Source organism: Canis lupus, chromosome 5, assembly GCF_048164855.1.
Source record: "Canis lupus baileyi chromosome 5, mCanLup2.hap1, whole genome shotgun sequence".
Classification (NCBI taxonomy): domain Eukaryota; kingdom Metazoa; phylum Chordata; class Mammalia; order Carnivora; family Canidae; genus Canis; species Canis lupus.
Window position 1 is genome coordinate 70002876 of NC_132842.1, and position 24888 is coordinate 70027763.

Below are 24888 nucleotides of genomic sequence, written 5' to 3' on the forward strand. Positions count from 1 at the left end.
GGCCCCGGGTGCCACTGTGCAAGATCTGGAAGGTGGATGAGAGGCGGAGGTCATTGTGCTCTCCCTTGGGCAGGTGCTGCTTACGAGCTCAGTGGGAGAGCCACTGGGGTTCTCTATGCCTGTGTCTGGCCTCCGGTTTTGTGAATGTTGGGACACAGTGGCAGCCAGGACCGTGCCGTGTCCCGATCTTGGCTCGCTACCAGCATGCCATATTTGTGGACTGCTCTAGTGGCGGTGTCCCCAAGCCCGGCCTAGAGTGCACTCTTGTGGCCCTTCCAGCAACCTGGTAAACACCCACCACCTCGTATTGCTGGGGTGGTCATTGTTTTTTGCACTGAACCCCCGTTTCTACAGTTTCAAGTTACTATAGATTATTGTGGATTTGAAAAACATTATTCAAAAGCTGAGATAATAAAGAGGCAGGAAAAGCTTATACCATTAAACTGAGACTTTACATGATTTCAAGCACACAACAAATATTAACCCTGACCCTAACCCTCATCTGTAAAATAGGGATAATAACAATATTTACCTCATAGACTTGATATAAAGATTAATATAGGTAAATCAAAATAGATAAATATAGGCAAAGCATTTAGATCAGTCTCTGGCTCAAAGTATCATTACATGTATTAGTGATCATGGTCTTTTTTTTTTTAAGATCATTTATCTATTTATTCATGAGACACACAGAGAGAGAGGCAGAGACATAGGCAGAGGAAGAAGCAGGTTCCCTATGGGGACCTGGATGTGGAACTCGATCCCAGGACCCCAGATCATGACCTGAGCCAAAGGCAGAAGCTCAACCACTGAGCCACCCAGATGTCCCAGCAACCACTGTCTTTTTATCCTCAGTACCATATGGTGCTAATAACACCACCACGTCCCCTTTCTTTGCCAATGGTGGGAGACTTCCATTATTGAAATGGACCAGAATAACAGTTCACCTGTTCTCAGGAGACTTGATCAAGTCTCTGTTATCATGACCGGAACATTCCATAGTGGGAGGTCTTTTCACTTAAAAAAAAAATCTTTATTTATTTATTTATTTATTTATTTATTTATTTAATTCATGATAGACATAGAGGGAGAGAGAGAGAGAGGCAGAGACACAGGCAGAGGGAGAAGCAGGCTCCAAGCCAGGAGCCTGATGCGGGACTCGATCCCAGCACTCCAGGATCACACCCTGGGCCAAAGGCAGGCACTAAACTGCTGAATCACCCAGAGATTCCCCCCCCAAAAATCATTTCTTTAGAGCAGTACTGGAGGTCATTAGTGGCACCCAGTCTCAACTCCAACCTCATTTGTGAACCTGACAGCCAGATTGAGATGGATAGCTTTCGAGATGGATCACACAATATCTTTTTTTTTCTGTGAGTTTTAGATTTACAGAAAAAAATTGAAGATAAATACAGAGAGTTCCCATATACCTGGCACTCAGTTTCCCGCACTGTAAACATTATCTTGATTTTTAAAGATTTCTTTATTTGAGAACGAGAGCGAGAGAGCGAGCATGTGCAAGCAGGGGGAGTGGCAGAGGGAGAGGGAGACAGAATTTCCAGCACAGTCCCCGTTGAGTGTGGAGCCCAAGGTGGAGCTCCAGGCGGAACTCCCATCTCCCCACCCTGAGATCATGATCTGAGCAGAAAGCAAGAGTTGGACGCTTCACTGACTGAGCCAGCCAAGCACCCCGAGATTATCTTGATTTTGAAATTCAACATTATGTCTCTGAGATACAGCCGTATTGATCTATAGATCTAGCACATTCCCTCTAACTGCAGCAGAGTATTCCCCCAACCTGAAAGCTGCTCCTGGCCTCACATAGTGCCAGTGAATTCCATTTCCCTCTCGCTGATGTCTATCAGATTCCTAGTTCCGCAGTGAAAATATTTACATAGCCGTAATGTCATAAATGTCATCTGGTTTTAATGTTAAGAATCAATCTACAGGCAAAGTATGGCAAACTGAATTAGCTCTACAGGATTGGATGTACAAGCTACAAAGCTTGACAAAGCGAAAAGGTGAGTGGCTGGAGGAAGGGCAGCAGCCGGGATGGGAAACTATTCATTTCACACAGAGGAGAGTCAAGAGATGCAATCTCAGGAAGAAATGGACATTTTAAGACTATTATTCAAAGTGGTGATAGTTATCAATAGAAACAATAGCAACATAAATATGAAAGAGAAAAAAAAACAGGAGGAGAGGGGGGCACAGGTGGTTAATGCAATCATCACAGCAGGGAGTGAATAGAGACTCTTACCATGAATAAGTCAAGTGATAGAATATGAGGATATTACTAATGTTATTAATATTATTAATTAGTAGTAGAGTATGAGATTATTCACAGTTATGAAAGCAGCGGTAATAAGAAAACTAAAAACGACAACAAACACGGTGAAAGAAAGGTTGCTCCCCAGAGTCAGGAACTGAGAGGACGGTTAAGCTTTTTTTTCTAACCTTTCAGTGGGGCTTGGGTAGGCATTTTCCTCCGTATGAGTTATATTTTTATATCTGATACAATTAAAGTAATAAATAATTAGGTAAAGGGGATCCCTGGGTGGCTCAGCGGTTTAGCGCTGCCTTCGGCCCAGGGCGTGATCCTGGAGACCCGGGATCGAGTCCCACGTCGGGCTCCCTGCATGGAGCCTGCTTCTCCCTCTGCCTGTGTCTCTGTCTCTATCTCTCTCTGTGTGTGTCTATCATGAATAAATAAAATCTTAAAAAAATAATAATTAGGCAAAAATGTGATTCTGATTCTCCTCGGGGTTCAGGCACTTTCAGTAACTCCCCGCGGCCTGAGGACCAAGTGTCAACTGTCACACAGATTCCCGGCCCCCCAAGGCTTCTGCCCTCGGGTCGGGGCCCACCCACCCCTGCCCAGAAGCCCGGGGGATCGCGCCCTCTGCCGGTGCCAGGACGCCCGCACGCCCGGGGGCCCGTCCTCGGCGTCTCTTCGGAGGCCCCGCCCCCGTTTCTCACGCCGGGCTCCCCCCCGCCCTCACGTGACCCCCAGCTCCAGCCCAGCTCCGGGGGGCATCCTGGGAGGGGGAGCCCGGGGTGCGCAGGTGAGAGCCTGGGGCCGGCTGGGCCGCAGGGGGCCGCAGGGGGCCGCCGGGGGCCGCCGGGGGCCGCCGGGTCATACCTGGTGGAGGTGTCCATCGGAGCGGGACGGGTGCGACGGGCACCCCCTGACTGTCTGCTCCCCACCCAGGGGTTAGGAGCTGCGCTTTCGGTGGACAGAGGACCCCTGCTCTTCGCCTCGCGTCTGCGAGCCCTTCGGTGAGTCGCTAAGTGTCCCTGTATCTCCGTTTCCTCGCCTGTGGCTGCCCCCATGAAATGAAAAAATGCACACAGTGGGTAGTTAAGAGATGGCAGCTGCTATTATTCCATCCCGTTTAAGCAAAAGTGGAACCGTCAGAGGTGGGAAGGCCTGAAGGGTGGCTGTTTGCCCTGCCTCCCCTGGGGCCCCAGGTCCAAGCTGGGGTGCGCACATGACTGGGTGCTGACTCCCTGTGGCCCCTGGGAGTGCCCCCCAGGTGTCCCCAGCCCAGTGTTCTGAACGCGCTGGCAGCCTGGCGCTGCATGATGCCTTCTCCTCCCTGTCTCCTCATGGAGGAGGCTTCTGCTCTGGGCCCCTGTAGGAGGGCAGACATGCCCCAGGAGGGGGCTGCGGCGGGCTCCGGCAGGGAAGGCCCAGTTCTCATTCCCCGTCGCCGCTGCTGTGGGCCTTTCCAGGAGAATGTGGAAGAAGCCAGCTCCGCAGCAGGCTTGACACCACACCTGCCGGGGGCGAGCTCTCGGGCCCTGAGTTTGGGCTGGCAGCAGGAAGACAGTCCTGAGGGAAGAGACCCATGGAGGTGCCAGCTCCCAGGCTGGGGCTGCTCCTGGGGCCACCTTGGAGGCCGAGGCCCACTGGATAGTCCTGGAGCTGTAAGCCACGGGACAAAGCCAGGGTTTGGTGCCTGGCCCCCAGCTCTGCTTCCAGCTGCCCACAGTGCCTGCTCAGCGGGAGGCTTGGGCCTCCGAGAGGCTCCAGATTTCTCTGCATGACATCTTAGCTGAAAGTTGACCTGGGAACCCTTGTAGCATGTCTGTGGATCTCCCAGAGAGAGCTCTGATTGGCAGGGAGAGGCTGGCAGGGGTTGGGGAGACGAGCTGCTCCAAGGCAGGAGAGGCCAGAGATGGTGTGAGTGGTGAAAGAACCCCCACCCTCAGCAAAGAGTAGCCCCCCAAAAGGAGCCTACCATCCTCATCAGGCCCAGCCCCTGCGGGGGCAAGAAAGAAAAACAGGAAGTATGAGGCCCACTCAGAGGGTGGGGAGGGGGCAGGCGGCTTCTTGTGGTTTGCTTAGAGCCCCAGTGGGGACCACCCCCAGTGTGAGGGAAGCCCCCCACCAAGTGCTGACCTGGAGTCCTTGGGAGACCCTTGCAGTCCTCTCTCTCCCAAAGACACTGGGTCTGGGCCTGAAGATCTGGGTGGAACTTGTGTGGGATGTGTATCAGGGACCGAGAAGTTGGAATATTTGCCTATTGTGGGGAATGGGGCCCAGCTAGGCAGCCCCCATGACCCCATGGAGGTCCTACTGCCTGATGGAGGAGAGTCCCCTCAGGCCAGTTGCCTGGGATCCTTCACAAAGCTCTGTACGGTGCCTGGGAGTGTCTGGAAAGGCTTCCACAGAGTGGCAAGAAGCTGAGTCTGTAGTCAGGGCTGGCTGTGATGGTGGCCCTGCTGTCTCATACAATCAGGAGGAGCTAGAGGTCACGGCTCAGCCAGTGTCCAAGGTGAGGCGGGGACAAGGACTTGCTGCTCCCACTGACATTGCCTCCAGCTCTCTGGAACCTGCAACCAGCAAGGCTCACTCAGGCCCATCCATGGGGCAAAGAAGATCCAAGTGTACCAAGAGGCTGAGGCGAGGCCCAGTGCTCCATGCCCAACACTGGGGCACAGACAGGAGGGCAGACAAGTCCAGCCAGGACCAGCCAGAGGGATCTAGCGCAGGAAGCTTCCCCAAACTGGTAAGTTGAGCCTGAGAAGTTGGGATAGGAAGGGCTTGGCCATCTTAACACCATGCTTGGCGGTGGAGTTGAATAGAGGTAAGCTAGAGAGGCTTTTAGTGGACTTTAGCCTTCCTACCCATTTCACGCATGAGTCAACTGAGACCCACTGTGTCAGGAAAGAGAACATGAACTACATTTGCTCCCATCTTGTGAGGGTTCATTATCTTTTGGAGTTGGTGAGTCCTGGGTTCAAATCTTGCCTCTGTCCATTTCCTAGCTGAGTGACCTTGAAATGTTTTTTTTTTATTTTTTTTTATTTTTTTTTATTTATGATAGGCACACAGTGAGAGAGAGAGAGAGAGGCAGAGACACAGGCAGAGGGAGAAGCAGGCTCCATGCACCAGAAGCCCGACGTGGGATTCGATCCCGGGTCTCCAGGATCGCGCCCTGGGCCAAAGGCAGGCGCCAAACTGCTGCGCCACCCAGGGATCCCCTTGAAATGTTTTTTAAACTAAGTTTTCTCATCTATAGAAAGGAAATACTAATTCCAATTTAATGGGAGTTGTTTTAAGGATTAAATGAGATGGTGGTGTAAAACAATGTGCCTTGCACCGCATAAGGCACAAAGTAAATTACTTAATTTATGTTAAATTTGTGTTTCCTTTAGTGTTAGCAAAAGCCCTATAAGATGGACATTAGCTCCATGTTTCCAGGTGGGGAAACTGAGGCTCGAGAACATTAATAAACTCTTCCAGGCTCACACAAAAGAGAGTCAATGTCCAGTCATGTTCCCCCTGAGTTCACTACTTTTCTTTCCATTGCTCTTTAATTAAATTGTTATTTTATTAATAACAGCTTACATGTTTTTAAAAATTACGTCATTTTATTTATTTATTTTAGGGAGATAGAGCATGAACATGATTAGGGGGAGGGGCAGAGAGAGAGGGAGAGAGAGAATCCCAAGTAGGTTCTGTGCTGAGCACAGAGTCTGAAGTGGGGCTCGAACCCACGACCTTGAGATCATGACCTGAGCCAGAACGGAGTCGGACGCTTAACCAACTGTGCTCCCAGGTGCCCTGATAGCAACGTGTTTATATACAAGGCAGAAGGTCTTCTCACATAGTGGAATTTTTATCACATTCAATGAATACGTATTCTGTGCTGGGCACTTCTGTTTGAATAGTCACATGAAGCCCAGAGAAGTAAGGTAACTGGCCCAAGGTCACACATCTGGTAAATGATGGAGCCAGTATATAAACCCTGGTGGTCCATCCTGAGAGCCCACTGCGTGCCTGCTTCTGCACCTTCCCTGTTGGCATCACAGTAGTGATAGTATCTAGCCTGCTTACCATGTGCTGGGTACTACACTGAGCACTTTATCTTCCTAACAGGTCTGTGAGGTAGATGCTGTTGCTATATACCCATTTTACTGATGTGGACACTGAGGCTCAGAGAGGTGAAATGACTAGTTCAAGGCCAAGCAGCAAATTCATAGAACAGGGATAGGAACAAATGAGCTGCTGGGTGATATACCACTCTTTGCTATTATAATGGCATTAGAATGCTATTACATTGTTTTTGTAAACAAAACATCTTTCATCAAAAACATTAGTTTTTAATAAAAATTCTAGTATGTGTTTACCATAGAAAATAAGAAATTAAAAAAAAAAAAACACCCAGATGCCTGTCTTTTCCCTGTGCATGCATATCTTTTCTTCATCTAGAAATAGGATCACGTGAGTCAAATGTATAACTTGACTTTTTTGGTATTTAAAAAATTTTTCACAATAGGTGCCTGGCTGGCTCAGTTGGTAGAGAGAGAAGAGAGTGCAGGGGAGGCAGAGCGAGGTGGAGAGAGGAGAGAGGGAATCCTACACAGGCTCCATGCCTGATATGGGTTTCAGTCTCATGACCCTGAGATCATGCCCTGAGCCGAAATCAAGAGTCATACAGACATTTAACTGACTGAGCCACCCAGGCACCCTGGGCATGTGACTCTTGATCTTGGGGTCGTGAGTGCAAGCTCCACATTGGGCATAGAGGTTACTTAAAAAAAAAATTTTTTTCACAATTAATTTATTAACACAGAAAGAGGAAGCCCATTTAAATGCTTCCAGGCCCCATTGCCCTTCGTCTGGAGACAATCACTGTTAATGGCCATTGTTATGAACATCTGCCTCTATATCTCGTACATATATATAAATAAGCTCATGCTATGTTTCATTGTTCTGGGATTGGTGCTTTGTTTATTTTTCAAGCATTATAGTATTTGGAGATCTTTCCAACTTGGTACATATTGTTCTGCTGAATCTGTGCTTTTCCTGTGCCCTGTATGCAGCAGGCTGCAGACATTTGTCAGAGCCACAGGCGCTGCTAGGACCAGAGGATGGGCCGGGACTTCCTCTTCTCATTTCCCACCGCCGTCGTGTAGTTAAGAGTCCGAAGCCTGGAGCCTGGCAGCCTGGCACTCAGTCCCGGCTTTGCCACTATCTGACCTAGGCAAGTGGCTTCACCTCTCTGAGCAGAATTTCCTCATCTGCAAAATGAGGGTGTGAAAAGTACCTACCTGATTGGGTGGTGGAGGGGAGCAAATGAGAGGACACGTGTTTGGCATTAAACGCAGAGCCTTATACAAGATGAACATGCAGAAATGTTACCTGTTGTTGACCTATATACAGTTGTGTGCTGTTCTGAGTAATGCTGGGGTGAAGCTCCCTGGGCATCTGGTTTCTCCCCGTTTCTGATGATTTATTTGGGCCACATACCTGGAATTGGGATTCTGGGGCCTGCGCTGGTCTGAGGGGCTCGTTGGAGCTTCGTGGTAGTGCCAGGTGCCAACCTGCCTTGACGAGAAGGAGCCCACAGCTGCTCCCTCCTCCAGGCCCCATCCTTGACTCAGCAGCACAGCTTCCTAAACAGCCTGTTGCTATGGCAACTGATGCCAGCTGCAGGAAAATTGAGCCGGGGCTGTGACAGGGACCAGCCGGTGGTTGAGGCCAGGGCTGAGTGTGACATGGGCAAGCGTGGGCATAACGTCCAGCCCTGGCCCTAGCACCTTCTCCTGGAGGCAGCCTGGCTCATGTCAGGGGAAGACAGGTGGGTTGAAGATTAGTCCCTGCTTCTTTCTGCAGGGCAACTCTAGATGAGAGATGTCTCTTCTGTGAATTGTAGTTTCTTCCTCTATGAAATGGGAATCTGGTATGAGAGGTTGGTTGTGTTGTATTCTTCTGGTATGAGATACAGACTTTGCGAGGATATGACAGGGTAGGTTGAAATGTCATTTTCTTCTCTGTCCTGAGCCCCGTGGTGGCCAGTGAGGTCAGGAGCTGCTTTGTGGTGGAGTAGCAGGTGACGTGGGGAGGGCAGTTCTGTCACAGGCCCCTGGCTCTGCCTGTCACAAGCTGGGAGGCACAGAGCTCCTCTGGTCCCACCCAGGTGTGCAGGCTCAGGTGCGCTGTCTGCAGCTGCAAAGTGTCAGGAGCTGCGCGAGAGAGGAGTGTCTTTCTGGCAGATGGGTAGCCTGAGAATAGCTCTTTATACTGAATGCTTAAGGTATACCAGGAGCTTCACATGATGTCATCATCTCATATTTAATCCTCACAATAGCATTAAAAGTTAGTGTCAATACTCAATACTCCCGTTTGGGATTCAGAGAAGTTAAGTTAAGGTCACACAGCAAGTAAGTGTTGTTGTTGTTAAGCTAGTTAGTTTATTTAGTTAGTCTGTTGTTGTTGTTAAGCTAGTTTATTTATTTATAGCACGAGAGAGACAGTTTCAAACAGACTTCACCCTGAGCGCAGAGCCCGACTTGGGGCTCAATTTCATGACCCTGGGATCATGACCTGAACCAAAATCAAGAGTCAGACACTTAACCAACTGAGCCACCCAGGTGTCCCTGGACTTAGTTTTTGAATCCAGGCCTGTAGGCTTCCAGAATCTGTGCTCTGAGTCAGGCGGCCAAAGGCCTGGCTAAGGAGTTTGGATTTTTTTTTTTAAGATTTTATTTATTTATTCATGAGAGACACAGAAAGAGAGAGAGGCAGAGACACAGGCAGAGGGAGAAGCAGGCTCCATGCAGGGAGCCTGATGTGGGACTCGATTGTGGGTCTCCAGGATCACACCCTGGGCTGAAGGCGGCGCTAAACCCCTGAGCCACTGAGCCACCGGGGCTGCCCAGGAGTTTGATTTTGATGGGATTTTATTATAATTTGTTTTACAAGCAAGGAGCCTCCTCCAGGGATCTCATGGTTCAGTGTGGGGAGGTAAACAAGTAACCAGAGGTGGACTGAGGCCCAGCAGACCTTAGACACCCAGAGGGCAGTTGACTGTCCTGGGGAAGGGTGGGTGGCAGGGCTTAAGATAGGGTAGGGCAGAGGAGGGGGCTGTCTGAGTTGGGTTTGGGCAAAGGAAGTGGTTGTTCAGCAAGCAGAGAAGGTAGGAAGGACATATCAGGAAGAGAGCAAAGGTACAGAGGCAGGAGGTAGCTCAGAGTGTTACAGGAGTGGAGCAGTAGGTGGAATGGGGTCTAGAGAGGGAGGAGTGAGATGAGAGACATCAGCAAGGACAATATTGCTTGAATGCAAGTGGAAAAACTTAAGTGTGGTCAAGTATCAGGAGAGGATCTCTCAGGGCATGAGCTGAGGAATCTTAAATCAGTGTTTGCAGAGAGAATGTGCTGGGTCCCAGGCACTGTTCTAAGAAACTTAAATAATAATGGCCCTTGCATCAGCACTATGAGGTAGATACTGGTATTATTCTCATTTTACTGATAAGAAAACTGAGGCACAGAGATACTAAGTAATTTTCCCAAGATGATACAGATCCTGGGATGCCTGGGTGGCTCAGTGGTTGAGCGTCTGGCTTCGGCTCAGTTTGTGATCCCGGGGTCCTGGGACTGAGTCCCATCTGGCTCCCTGCTCGTCGAGGAGTCTGTTTCTGCCTCTCTGTGTCTCTCATTAATAAATAAATAAATAAATAAATAAATAAATAAATAAATAAATAATATTTTTAAAAAAGATTACACAGATCCTAAGTGCTGCCAGTGTCCCATTGCATGAGTATGCCATAATTTATTTATTTATTGACTCCATATAGACATTTGGGTTGTTTGCATTTTGCTATTATATCTGGTGCTGCTATGATGAAGAGCTTTATGTATATGTCTGGGTACATATACCCAGACATGAATATCTCCATGGAATATACCTGGGAGAGGAATTGCTAGGCTATAGGGTATATGGAACTTCAACTTAAACAAACGCCAGAAGTTGTTTTGGTTTTTTTTAAAGTGATTGAAACAGTAGATACTCCGACCAGCAGTGTATAAATCCCAGTAGCTCTGCACCTGCACCAACACTTGCGCTTTATGCCAAAATGGGAATATGCTATGGTTTCTTTTTTTTTTTTAAGATTTTATTTATTTATTCATGTCAGAGAGAGAGAGAGAGAAAGAGAGGCAGAGACACAAGGAGAGGGAGAAGCAGGCTCCATGCAGGGAACCTGACGTGGGACTCGATCCCGGGTCTCCAGGATCTCACCCCAGGCTGAAGGTGGCACTAAACCGCTGAGCCACCAGGGATGCCCTATGCTGTGGTTTCTCAATGTTGTTTTGATTTTTTTCTTTTTTTAAAAAAAGATTTTATTTATTTGAGAGAGAGAGTGTGCGCGCATGCATGCACACACATGCAAGAGCTGGTAGGGAGAGTCAGAGGGGGTTTCCTCACTGAGTAGGGAGCCCAACACAGGACTTGATCCCAGGACCCCAAAGATCATGATCTGAGCCAAAGTCAGATGCTAAACTGACTGAGCCACCCAAGTGCCCCTAATTTTTTATTTTTATTTTCATTTTGCTGTTACTGAGGAGAATCTTTGCATACATTTTGGCCATTACTGTTAAGTCTTTTGCCAAAAAAATGTTTTGGTTGTTCAACTTTTCACTATTGATCTGTAGGAGTTCTTTACATATTTTATTTATTTGTTTATTTATTTTAAAGATTTTATTTATTTACTTATGAGAGACACACAGAGAGAGAAAGAGGCAGAGACACAGGCAGAGGGAGAAGCAGGCTCCACGCAGGGAGCCCAACGGGACTCAATCCCCAGGTCTCTAGGATCACGCCCTGGACTGAAGGTGGCGCTAAACTGCTGAGCCACCCGGGCTGCCCCTCTTTACATATTTTAGATCCTGTTCCTTTGTCTGTTGTATGTTTTGCAAATATATTCTCTCAAAGTGTTGCACATGTTTTTGCTTGCCTTGCAGTGTCTGTTGGGTAGAAATTGCTAATTATTAAAAAAAATTTCATTGTAGTAAAATATGCATAACATAAAATTTACCATTTTAACCTTAAGTATATAGTTCAGTGGCATTAAGTACATTCACACTGTCATGCAGCCAACACCACCATCCAGAATTTTTTTCATCTTCCCAAAATGAAATTCTGTATCCATTAAACAGTAAGTCCCCATTCCCTTCTTCCCCCAACCCTTGATAACTGCTATTCTTTCTATCCCTATGAAGTTGACCATTCTTGTTACCTCATGTAACTGGAATTGTACAATATGTGTCCATTTGTGACTGGCTTATTTCACTTACCATGATGTCTTCAAGGTTCATGTTGTAGCATGCATCAGAATTCCATTCCTTTTTAAGGCTACTTAATATTCCATTGTATGCACTTTGTTTATCTGCCAGTGGACATTGGGTTGTTTTAACTTTATAGCTAATGTGAATAATGCTGCTAGGAACATTGGTGTATGAATGTCTGTTCAAGTCCATGTTTTCAATTCTTTTGTGTCTACTATGCCCAGAAGTGGCAGTTGAATCAAAGTGGAATTGAAAAGAGGTAGAATTGCTGGAGAAATTCTTAGTGTTAATGTATCTTAATTTATCCATTATTTTATTTATGTATTTTTAAAAATCTTTAAGGGGCACCTAGCTGGCTAATTTGGTGGAGTGTGTGACTCTTGATCTCAGGCTTGTGAGTTCAAGTGCCATATTGGGTGTAGAGATTACTTTAAAATCTTGAAAAAATAAAAATATTTTAAGAAATTCCTTTCCTTTCTCCAGGTCATGAAGATGTTTTTGTATATTGTGTTGTTTTGCCTTTCACAGTAAGGTCTATAATGTGTCTAGAATTAATCTTTGTGAATGATATGGACTATATCTTTTTTATATGGATACCCAATTGTTCCAACACCATTTACTGAAAATTCTGCCTTTCCTCATTTATATGCAGTGCCAGATCTGTCACAAACCAAGTCGCAATGTATATGGGATTAGTTTTTGGTCTCCCTGTATTCATCCTGTTCAGAAATCTTTCCCTTTACTAATACTATAGAGTATTAGTTATAGTAGCTTGCTGTTAAAAATTCTTGATATCTGGCAAGGTGTCTCCCATCTTTGTTGTTTTCGGGAGGATCTTTACTTTTATATTCCTTTGCACTTTCATATAAATATTACAATCGGCTTGTCAATTTCCACACACACACACACACACACACACACACACACCTGTTGGGATTTTTGACTGGATGTGTATTGAATCTGTAAATCATTTTGAGGAGCACTAATATCTTTGTGAAGTATTGTACAACATGTTCAATCCATGAACATGGTATATTCCTCCATTTATTTTGATCTTTATTGTCTTTCAATAAAGTTTTATATTTTCTCCATAAAAAAAATCTTACATATTTTTTCCAACTTATTCCTAAATACTATATATCTCTATATAACTTTTTGTTATGGAAAACTTCAAATATATGTAAAAATAGACTGCATTGTAAGAAGGGGTTGGCAAATTATGGCCTGTGAGTTGGCCACCTCACCTGATTTTGTAAATAAACTGGAACACAGACACAACTATTTGTTTACATATTATCTATGGCTAATTTCATGCCCCAGTGGCAGAGTTGAGGGATTTTATTTTTTATTTTTTTTTTTTTTTAATTTTTTTTTTTTAATTTTTATTTATTTATGATAGTCACAGAGAGAGAGAGAGAGAGAGGCAGAGACACAGGCAGAGGGAGAAGCAGGCTCCATGCACCGGGAGCCTGATGTGGGATTCGATCCTGGGTCTCCAGGATCGCGCCCTGGGCCAAAGGCAGGCGCCAAACCGCTGCGCCACCCAGGGATCCCGAGTTGAGGGATTTTAATGGAGACTATATAACCAGCAACCCTAAAATATTTTCTCTCTGATTCTCTACAGAAGAAAATTGCTGGCCCCTGGCATGAAGTTTCTTGTACTTATCACCCAACTGTACTATCTGTTATTTTGCCTGAAAGTTGACATTATAGTTCCAATAATATCACCTAATATTCAATATCCAAATTTTTAATAGTCTCATAAAGATAAATATTTTTTATACTTTATCTTTTTAAAGTCAAGATCTGAATAAAATGCACACATTGCAATAGGTTGATATACCTTTAAACTGCTTTTAGCCAGGACACCTGGGTGGCTTAGTGGCTGAGCATCTGCCTTTGGCTCAGGGCGTGATCCCGGAATCCCAGGATTGAGTCCCACATCGGGATCCCTGTATGGAGCCTGCTTCTCCCTCTGCCTGTCTCTCTGCCTCTCTCTCTGTGTCTCTCATGAATAAATAAATAAAGTCTTAAAAAAAAAATAAGTTGCTTTCAGCCTTTAGGTTCTCTCTCCTTATTTTTTCTGTAATCTATTTTTTAAAATATTTTATTTATTTATTTAAAAGAGAGAGAAGGGGATGCCTGGGTGGCTCAGTGGTTGAGTGTATGCTTTTGGCTCAGGGTGTGATCCTAAGGTCCTGGGATCGAGTCCTGCATCGAGCTCCTTGTGGGGAGCCTGCTTCTCCCTCTGCCCATGTCTCTGCCTACATCTCTGCCTTTCTTCTCTCTGTCTCTCATGAATAAATAAATAAAATCTTAAAAAAAAATGAGAGAGAGAGAGAGAGAGAGCATGAGTGCGGGGGCGGGGGGACAGGCAGAGGGAGAGGGAAGTTACAGTTTCTCACTTTTGCTGGTGTATAAAAATGCAATTAATTTTGCAGGAATCCTGCTGGATTCTTTTATTAATTCATGTAATTTACCTATTGAAATTTTGTTTTCTGTGTGTCAGTCATATCATTTGCAAATAATGACAGTTTTCTTCTCTCCTCTCCAATTTTTGCATATTCTCTGCCCTCTTTCCTTTGTGCTAGCTAAGACCTTTAGTATAATGTTGAATAGAAGTGATGATGAGGGAGCCCCTTGTATTGTTTTGAACTTTCTAGGGAATGTGGTCACCTTTTCACCAGAGTATGTTTGCTATGTTTTGATTGTTTTTTTTCCCCAAGATTTTTATTCATTTTATTTATTTGTTTATTTTATTTATTTATTTATTTATTTATTTATTTATTTGAGAGAGTGCTGGCACACAAGTAGGGGAGGAGCCAGGGGAAGCAGACTCCCCGCTGAGCATGGAGCCCTAGGCAGGGCTGGATCCCAGAACCCTGAGGTCATGACCTGAGCCAAAGTCAGAGGCTTAACCAATGAGCCACCTAGGTGCCCCTGTTTGCTAAATTTTTACATGGATGCCCTTTATCAAGTTAAGGACGCTCCCCTCCATTGCTGGTTTGCTCATTATTCTGAATGGACAGGACAGTACATTTGGCCAAATATAATTTCTGCATTTTGGGAGATAATGTTTTGGTTTTTTTTTTTTTTTTTTAAATAATGTGGTTTTTATTCTCTAATTTATAATTGTAAATTTAATGAGTTGGGGTTTTTTTTTTTTTTTTTCATGTTAAGTCAGTCTTGCATTTCTGGAATAAACCTAACTTGATCATGTTATCTCTTTTCATATTTTCTGAATTCATTTTCATAATATTTGGCTTGGATTTTTTGTATTTCTATTGATGAGTTAATTGACCTGAAATGATTTATTCTCATCTGCTTTATAAGGTTTTGGTGTCCAGGTTTTGCCTCCTAGAATGAATTGGAATGTTTTCTCCTTTTCTGCTTGCTGCAGGAATTTGTATAAGATTGGAATAATTTGTTCTTTGAACATTTTGGAAGAGTCACTGGTAACAAAGAGGCTGGACTGGTGTTTTCTTTAGGGATGAGGTCTCCTTTCTTACTGATTTAATTCATTCTATGGCTAGAGGTTTATTCATTTTTCTTTGAGTCAATTTTGGTGAGTTGTATTTTTCTAGAAATGTATCCATTTAATCTGAGTTTTTCAAATTTATTGGCAAGTTGGCATAAAGCATTTTATGATAGCATCTTATCTTTTTAATATCAGTGCACTTGTGATTACTCATCCCAGATATGGTCTAGTCGTATCATCCCTCTTTTCCTTATTCTTGCCAGATATTGTCTATGTTTTGAGGCTGTTCAAAGAACTGATTTTTGGTTTTGTTGATCCTCTCCATTGTATGTTTGTTTTTAGTGTCATCTTTCTTTCAATTTATTTTCTTATTTTATAAAATCTTAAGAATTATGCTGAATTTATTAATTTTGTCTCTTTTCCCTTTCTAATAAAGTCATTTGAAGCTATAAAGGAACCTGTAATTATCACCTTAACTGCATACACAGACTCTAATGCATAATGTTTCTTATCATTCAGTTACTAATATTTCATAATATTTATTACAATTTTTCTTTGATTTACACATTATTCAGAAATGTTTTCCTTAATTCCTATTCCTCTAGGCTTTTTTCTTTTTTTTCTCTCTTTCTCTTTGTTATTGCTTTCTAACTTAATCAGTGTGGTGTGAGAATGCAGTTTTTATCTGAGTTGTCTGATATGGTGGCCACTAGCCCCTTGTATCTTTTGAGCATTTGAACTGGTCAAAATTGAGTAAGTGTAAAGACAGTACCAAAAAAATGTAAAAGTCTAATAGATTTTTATATTGATTACATATTGAAATTGTAATATTTTGGGTATGTTGAATTAAATACAATATAAAGTTAATTTTTTAGAGCAGAGGAAGAGGGAGGGAGAGAATCTTAAGTAGGCTCCACACCCAGGGTAGAGCCCAATGAAGGGCTTGACCTCACTACCCTGAGATCATGACCTGAGCCTAAATCATGAGTCTGACACTCAACCAACTGAGCCACCCAAGTGTCCCTAAAATTAACTTGTTTCTTTTTACCTTTTTCTTCCTGTGGCTACCAAAAAGCTTGAAAGTACAAAGCTGATGTTTATACTTCTATTGGGCAGTGCTGGTCTAAAAAAGTACTAATCTTTTGAAATTTGTTGAGATTTGCTTTATGGTCCAGGCTGTGCTTAATTTTATCTGTCGCATGTATCCTTGAAAAGAATATGTGTTATCTATTTGTGAAGAAGAGTGTTCTATATATGTGCACAGGTGAAATTTTTAAATTGTTTTTATCAAGGGTGCCTGGGTGGCTCAGTTAGTTAAGTGTCTGCCCTGGGCTCAGGTCATGATCCCTGCTGGGGTCCTGGGATGGAGCCCCATGTCAGGCTTCCTGCTCAGTGGGGAGCCTGCTTCTCTTTCTTCCTCTGCCCCTCCCCCTGCTTGTGTTCTCTCACTCTCTGTCAAATAAATAAATAAAATCTTTTAAAAAGATTTTAGGGGATCCCTGGGTGGCTCAGCGGTTTGGCGCCTGCCTTCGTCCCAGGGTATGATCCTGGAGTTCCCGGATCGGGTCCCATGTCAGGCTCCCTGCATGGAGCCTGCTTCTCCCTCTGCCTGTGTCTCTGCCTCTCTCTCTGTGTCTCTCATGAATAAATAAATAAAATCTTAAAAAAAATAAAAATAAAAAATAAAAAATATTTTAAAAATAAATTGTTTTTATTAAATCTTTTTGGATCTTTACTGTTTTGTCCATCAGACAGATCAACAGTTAGGGAGATACATAAGAATTTCTTGCTATAATGGTGGGTTAGTCTTTTTCCTTGTAGTTTTGTCATTTTTTGCTTTGTATTTCTTATGTTATTAGGTGTTTATAAGTTTTTTTTTTTTTTTAGGTGTTTATAAGTTTAGACTTGTGGTAGCTTCCTGATGAAACTGCTTGTCTTTATGTAGTGAGGTCTTTGCCCCTAGTTATTTTTTTCCTTGAAATTTGTTTTATCAGATATTAGAATAGCAACAAAGATTTATTTTGCTTCGTATTTGCCTGTTTACATATTATTCTATTTTTTCTCATACTCTTTTTTGCATTTTTGTATTTTAGAAATGGGTCTTATAAATATCCTTTCATTGGGTTTTCTTTTTTAAAGGTCTGATTTTTTTTTATTTATCTCAAAGATTAGTCCATTTTCATTTGTTGTAGCTACTAACTTATTTGAATTTATTCCTACTCTCTTTTTTTGTGCTTTGCGCATATATATATATATATACTGCCTTTTCTATACTTTTCTCCCTTTTATTGCCTCCCTTTAGATGGATTATTTTTTCTTATTCCTTTTTATTCCTCTAGTAGTTTGGAATTTTCTATGCTCTGTTTATATTCTTTTGTTGGCAATTTTGCAAATTTTAAAATGAATACTAACTTGTCAAAGTTTAAAGGTAGTTACTACCATTATCTGCCTTGGAAATGATATAGGGATCCTGGAATATTTCAATTAAATGTAGTTAATTACATTTAATTGCTTTAAATGTGCCTTTCTAATATATGTATTATTATCTAGTAAATTGATCCTATCTTATTTTTTAATCCCCCAATTACACACTGTTATAGTTTCATATGATCAATGTTCATTTAGATTTAACAACATATTTGTTATTTTCTTTGCTCAAAATTCCTCCTTGCATCTCAGCTTTCCTCTCAGGTATTATTTTTCCTTTCTGCTGCTTCAGGTTCATCCTTTAAACATTTCGTTTCTTGAGAAAAATAAAATTATCAAGGATAATAATTCTCTTGGTTTTCTCTAGGATACCTTTGTTTGATCTTCATTCTCAAAAAATATTTTGTCTGGGTCCCCAGTTGATGGTTATTTGCTTTAAGCAGGTTAAAAATATTATTCTTCTATGTTTTGTCTTCCATTGTGACTGTCAAGAAGTTAGCTGTTAGTCTAATTGCCATTCTTTGTACTAAAAATGTCTTGGCGAGAGGCATTTATAGCACATGGTTAAAGGTGTAGCCTCTAGAATCAGACTGCCTGGATTTAAATCCCAGCTCTTTGGTCTGGTGGCTGTGAGACACAGAGCAAGCTGATTAACCTCTCTGTGCCTCTGTGACCCTCAGTTTCCTCTTCTGTAAAATGGAGAAGCAGTCCCTAGTTTACAGGGTTTTGGTGAGGATGAAATGAGCTAATGTAAAACATTCAGAAGCATGGTGGCACAATTTCGTGCTATTGCAGTGTTAGCTGCTGTTTTTTCTCTTTATGCTCTTAGGCTCTCCTCTTCACTGGTGTTGGGCAGCTGCACTATGTTGTGTCAAGGTGTGGATTTACTTTTACTTACCCTGTTTGAGATTCGCCGAGCTTTCTGTGAATTGTTGCCTCTTACCAATTCAGGAAAAGTCTTAGCCATGTATCTTCAAATCCTGCCTCTGCCCAGCTCTCTCTCCTCTCTCCTGGAACTTCATTTCAGTCCGATCAATTAATCAGTTAGTCCCTATTCCCTCTGTCCTTCTGTCTCTTTCACTGTGTTTCACAGTCTCTGTGTTGCAAATACTCCAGATGATTTAAAATCTGTCTTCTCGTTCTCCAACTTATTCAGCTGTGTCTAATACGCTATCAAACCTACATATTAACGTCTTACATTTTAGTGATTATTATCTTCTCTTTATTTCCAGAAGCTTGTTCTCAACCAGAGCTGCTTGGTTACAGTTGAATATGGTTTTGCCCCTCGTTCATACGTTTGAATCCTTTTGTTTTGTTAAACACATTACACATATTTTGTATTCTAGTCTGATAAATCCAGCGTCTAAAGTCTTTGCTGGTCAGGTTCGGCTGCCTGTTGTTTTGCAGCCTCATAACGCTGATGTAGACACCCCCAGACAGGGGCCTGTCAGAAAGTTTTCAGCCATGGAGGGTAATTCTTTTTTTTTTTTTTTTTCAGATTTTATTTATTCATAAAAGACATAGAGAGGGAGGCAGAGACGTAGGCAGAGGGAGAAGCAGGCTCCATGCAGGGAGCCTGATGTGGGACTCAATCCCAGGACCCCAGGATCATGACCTGAGCCAAAGGCAGATGTTGAACCACTGAGCCACCCAGGTGCCCATGGAAGGCAATTTTAAATATCTTCCCTGCTTTCCTTCCCAGATGTCCCATTTTCTCCCCTCTTCCCTTTCCTCAATTTACTTTTTTGAAAGGCTGATTCATTCCCGTGGTTTAAAAAAAAAAAAAAAAAAAGTGAAAAGTCTCCATTCCAGCTCCCTGTCCCTTTCTTACCAGCAGCCTCTGTTTTTAGGTTTGTGGACACTTCCAGAGATATTTGATGCAGATTCAAGCAAATAAATTTAAAATTTCTTTCTCTTTTAACACAAATGGCAGCACACTACATACATTGTTCTAAACTTGTTTTGTAATTTAAAGAATATGTCTCTGATTATAAAAGAAATACATGCTCATTTTGAATAACATAAATACCCAAGTGCCTACAAGCAGAAAGTGAAAGTCCCTCTGGAATTTCATTCCCCAGAGATAACCTCCATTACACGTCTATAAATATATATTTACATAAATGGGCTTATGCAACATACTGCTCTGTAACCTATTTTTTTCCCTCCAAATAATAAGCCTTGACATCTTTCCATGAATCTTTCCACATCTGTCCGTGTTGTCTATATAGCCCGCAGTTCAGCGCCTGGTCTTGAGTCAGATGGAAGTATGTTCAAATCCTAGCTCTGCTCCTTAGTAGCTGTGGGATTTTTCAGATCCTCTCTGACCCTGTTTTCCTCATCTGTAAAATGGGGGTAGAAATAGTATATACCTCATGGTGTTGATCTGAGGCCTTAATAAGATCATGTATGATGTGTTTCTTCCTTCAGGGGCAGCTACTGTATAAGCCTCTGATGAATGATAATTTTTATTATGACTCTTTTTAGTGGCCAGTTAGAATCCACAGTATGATATGTCACGGTTTATTAACCATTTCCTCTTTGATGAACATTGGAGGGTACTCATTTGCTTTTTGTGGGTTTGGTTTTGTTTGTTTGTTTGTCTTTGCCAATCCCATGAACACTGAACATCTTTCTCTTTTGTGTGAGTGTCTTCTTGTGAACTCCCTACAGTGGGGTCACTGGCCCTCTGAATCCTAATCTCTACATCCTTTCTCTCCAAGGAGGAAATGAAAATGCCCCATGGGGTGAAGCACGTGTGTTACGTAGGTTTTTGCTTTTATTACTGCTCTTCCTCCTCCCCGTCCTCAGGTCTGGTGGGGTGGGAGGGGTCGTTCACATCAGAAGCCCCTCTGGCCTGCTCTGTAGTACTCCCCACTTCTTGTGATGCTGAACCTAGGACTTCCAGTTTCCCCCAAACTTGGAACCTCACCATTCATGACAATTCACTCAAAGGTTAGATTTCAGACCCATCTACTTTCACAATAGTTCCCCATGGTTTGCAATAAATTAAAAGAATCAAAACATACTTGAAATTGGAGAGGAGCCTTAAAGTAAGAGAGAAAGGAGAAAAAAGGGAAAATCTTGATGTGATAACCTCTCACCCTCTGCCAATCCTGGAAAGGTACAACAAAGTTAATGCTGAGCTTCCCAGCAGCCAAAGCAAAAAGGGCAAGAGGATAGATTCTATAGCTCACAAAAAGACCAAAAACCACTCTGCACCTTGAAATACTTATAAAGGGCTGAGGGTGAGAGGGGAAGATGAGAGGGTGAGAATAAAGACAGATTTCTCTCCTGTCACAGAGACCATGTAGTCAGCAAACATTTCTTGAATGCTACTTTGTGTCAGGCCTATTCTAGGCAGTGGGAATAAAGCGGGACCAAGACATCTAGTTCTCTGTCCTCATGTTGCTTGCAGTGCATTGGGGGAAAGAGACTAAAACAAGTACAGGTGAAGTGAGGTCTGGGAAGGGCCTCGCTGCTCAGTTCTGAAGTGCTTTCCTACCCCTGCAGCTTGGTTCCGGGCCAGTGATCCACCTCCTGGGGGCCATCAGCCATGGCCAGGCAGGGGAGCCTCAGCCTCCAAAGCTGGAGGTTCTGGAGAACATGATGGAGGTCAGCTTAGCATCACTGGTCCAGAGGCCCAGAAGGAAGGAAAGGTCCATGGCCCAAGGCCCCAGCAGGTGCCAGGTACGGAGCAGGTTCTTCACACAGGCAGCGTTACATAATCCCTGCTGAGACACACGTTCACACCTGCCTCACAGAGATGTCACTGCCACTACACAGGTGTGACTGGCTCATGGTCACACAGAACATGATAGCCAGAGACAGGATTAGACCGCCACTTGTCTGGCTGGGCGGTGGTATGTGTGTCTGTGTGTCCTTTGTCCTGTACTCCTGAATTCAGGAGCGTGACTGGAGCAAGGCAGGGGCTGAGCTTCCAGTGCATTCAGAGAAAGAGCAATCACTGATCTTTGTTCCTGGCTGACCAGCATGTCCTGCCATCGTCAGGCCCTCTGGCCCCCTCCCTCAGCAGGGATGCATGGGCCCCTGGTGGCCTCTGACTTCTTTTGCCATCTGAGGAGTCATTCCGTTCCCCTCAGCGACAACCCCCCCCCCCCCCCCATATCCTCTTTCTCTGGCAGGAGGGAGCTCCTGTTCAGGAGGCCTGGCCTGAGTGTCCTGGGGTAAGTGCTGCTTCCCTGCCCAGCATGGCTCAAGGAGAAGGTGGGGAGGTGATTGGGGGAGCAGCTGCTCCCAGATCATGGCTTCAGTTTCCCCTTCCCCACAGTCTGTCCCTGTCAAGGCTGAAGAGGAGGAGCCTGGTGAACAAGATGGAGGAGAAGACTCGGGTGAGGGGCTGTGGACTTGTCTTCCAGGGGCTGCTTGGGACTGTCAGGGCCTCCTGCCCAGCTTCTGGCCCCAGCCCCTGCTAGCACTCTTTCTTCTCTCACCTCTGATCCCCCACTCCCACCACCTTCAGTCCTTCCCCAGAGGGATGGGGGCTGCCAGCTGCCTGGGACTGGATCCTAGACATCTCAGGTCCCTAAGGGTGGGACCCCCCGTTGCCTGCCTAAACCCCTCAGCATTGAGTTACCCCCTCCTCTTGCTCTGCTGCATCTCATGGGAATTTGTGACTCTTTTCTGTAGCTCAGCTTCAGCCTCAACAGGAGAAGCTATCCTTGGATGTTGGGGTACGGAACACTGTGGTCCATGCCATGCAAGAGGTGCTGCGGAGCCGGTAAGGTCTCATTCCCCACTTCCCTGACATCCGTGACATCCTGAGAGCCGTGCTCACCTCCCCGGCCCATGCCATGTTCTCAGGGCTTCTGAATGTCTGACTAACCCCATTTTGTAGCTGTAAAGTCTTTTGCCAGCACAGTGAGCTGGTGGAGAACTGACATTTGAACCTGGGTCTCTCTGGCTTCAAGGTCATGCTCTCCCATTTTGCCAATGCTGCTCATGTCCAAATGGTCATCACCCACAGCAAATGCTTTCAGACACAGTGAGACTCCACTGGGAGCATCTGAGAGATCTGAACCCCGAGCTTTCATTTACAATGGTGAGACCAAGGCTCAGAGATGGTAGGACTTGGCAAAAGCCACACACATCGGGCAGCCCCAGTGGCTCAGCGGTTTAGGGCCGCCCTCAGCCCAGGGCCTGATCCTAGAGACCCGGGATTGAGTCCCACGTCAGGCTCCCTGCATGGAGCCTGTTTCTCCCTCTGCCTGTATCTCTGCCTCTCTCTCTCTCTCTCTCTCTCTGTGTGTGTGTGTGTGTCTCATGAATGAATAAGTAAAATCTTAAAAAAAAAAAAAAAGCCACACACGTCACCCCCCACGACCTGGTGCAGGGCTCTGTTCCCTGCTCTGTCCCCTGCCTTCTCACCCCACTGCACCCCCACCCAGGCTTCCTCCATCACAGTTCCACTGGCCAAGGCTAAAGCCTGGGCTGAGCAGTCAGATCTTGCTTTGTCATTATCATGTGGCCGTAGGCAAACCCCTTACATTCTCTGAGCCTTGCTCATCCCATCTGTAATGGAGAATGATAACATCACCTCCTCACAGAGTTGGGGTGAGAATAAATGTGTATATGTAGGAGGATGTGCAGAATGGAAACCCCTCCATTGGGGTCCAGATCCTGCTCCATACTCTCCCCGTCGGGTAGAGAGCCTAAATCGCCTCATGGGCTCAGAGCCATGGTTCCACTCTTAACCCCCACAGCCTCCAGGAGCTCCCAGACCTGGTGCTGAGTGAGGAGGCAGTGGAGGGCATCGCTGCTGGCATCGAGACAGCCCTCTTCAATCTGACACAAACCACCAGCTGTCGCTACAAGACCAAGTACCGCAGCCTGCTGTTCAACCTGCGTGACCCCCGGAATCCAGTGAGCTGGGTTTGGGGCAAGGCCAGACCCTCTCTTGGAGGCTTGAGGCCCTGTTAGGGTGGGGGCTTCTGAAGCAGTGTGGTGCAGCCCCCATGCCTGCCCCTGCAGGACCTATTTCTCAAAGTGGTTCGGGGAGATGTCACCCCCGAAGACCTGGTGCAGATGAGCTCAATCCAATTGGCGCCCCAAGAGCTGGCCTGCTGGCGGGACCAGGAGGAAAAAAGGGTGAGCTGTTGGGTCAGGTCAGGATAGGTGACAGGGGAGGGACACAGGGAGGGGATGGCCCAAGGATGCAGCAGAAGAGACAGCAGAGTGAGGGGGCTGGGCAGTGAGATCTGGGGAGCACAAGACAGAGATGGGAGGAAATGGAAAGAGCGGGCACACATGGAGAGAGAGAGAGAGACTCTCTCCACAAAAAAATGGAAAAGAAGCTGCGGGGGTGAAAGGGACTAGGGATGGAAAGCTTGGTAGAGAGGTGAAACCCCGAGAGGTGTCATCGTCCACTTGCTTTTCTGTGCAGCTGGGCTGTGGGTGGGGCGGGGTACTGGGCGTGATGGTCCGGAGTCTGGAGTCCAGGATTGTCATCCACCATTGATGGGGGTAGACAACCCCCCCGGCGGTGCCCCCACTCCCATCTCAGCCTCAGAAGCCCTCCAAAAGACTGGAAGTCTTCTCACTGCCCCCAGGCTGGGGGAAGGACCCCATAGCCCTCATGCTCCACAGTTATGGCCCTGTATACCCCATGTCCATGGGTGTCTCCTTCCTGCTCAGGGACAGGGAAGGTGTGGGCACTGAGCCAGCTTTGGGGAATGCTTGCTGGTGGCCCATGAGAGAGAGGGGACTAATCTAAGAATAGGCCAGTGGGATGGGTTGGCATGCTGAGGCCCCTGTTCTGGAAGACATTGGGCTGATTAGATTCACCTAGAATCCACTGGGTGACTCTGTCCACTATAGGCTGGGCTTCTGTCCAGGGACATGTGGAGGACCAGGAGCAGGACCAGCTACATAACTTGGTGGGGGCAGTGCAAAACAAAAATGTGTGGCCTTTTGTTCAGCAACTATTAAGAATTTCAAGGTGGCGACAGTGTAAAGCATGGGGCCCTGTGAGGTGTGGTGCCCTGTACAACAGCAGGAGCCCACACTCATGAAGCCAGCCCTGCCAGAGAGGATGGGACCTCCTCCAGGCTTCCAGGAAACATTACAGATAGGATGACATTGATCAACAATAAGAATGACAGGTAGCATTTACTGTGAGCCAGCCTCCAGCCAAGCATTCTACATTTGCTGTTTAATTTAATGCCCTTAATTGAATTTCTAGAGAACAGATAAACCGAGGTTCAGAGCAGTGAAGTGCTTGTGCAAGGCCACACTACCTTGGGGGTCTCTAGTAACAACCCAACTGATGCTCCAGAGCCTGCACTCTTTCGACTCCACCTTATCCTTCCCAGGACAGAGGCTGGGGTGCAGTCAGAGGCGGAAATGGCTTGTGGGAGAAGGTGAAGTTCAGGAAGGCTTGCTGG

General features: G+C 45.2%; 1 protein-coding gene across 21 annotated transcripts in view; it reads left to right on the plus strand.

Moving 5' to 3' along the window:
* The window catches only part of SPOCD1 (SPOC domain containing 1), a 77024-nt gene that overhangs the window by 40212 nt on the left and 11924 nt on the right, over positions 1-24888 (plus strand). For 13 of the 21 annotated variants that reach the window (XM_072827352.1, XM_072827351.1, XM_072827336.1 and 10 more), the window contains 9 exons: positions 3212-3279; positions 4746-5015; positions 20209-20250; positions 20999-21175; positions 21631-21672; positions 21777-21837; positions 22136-22226; positions 23209-23368; positions 23477-23593. In XM_072827352.1, coding sequence (XP_072683453.1) covers positions 3212-3279; positions 4746-5015; positions 20209-20250; positions 20999-21175; positions 21631-21672; positions 21777-21837; positions 22136-22226; positions 23209-23368; positions 23477-23593 — 1028 coding nt within the window. Of the gene's footprint in view, positions 1-2981; positions 3066-3211; positions 3280-4745; positions 5016-7335; positions 7497-20208; positions 20251-20998; positions 21176-21630; positions 21673-21776; positions 21838-22135; positions 22227-23208; positions 23369-23476; positions 23594-24888 lie in introns of those variants that run through there. The other 8 variants (XM_072827356.1, XM_072827342.1, XM_072827343.1 and 5 more) reach the window with 8 other exon arrangements.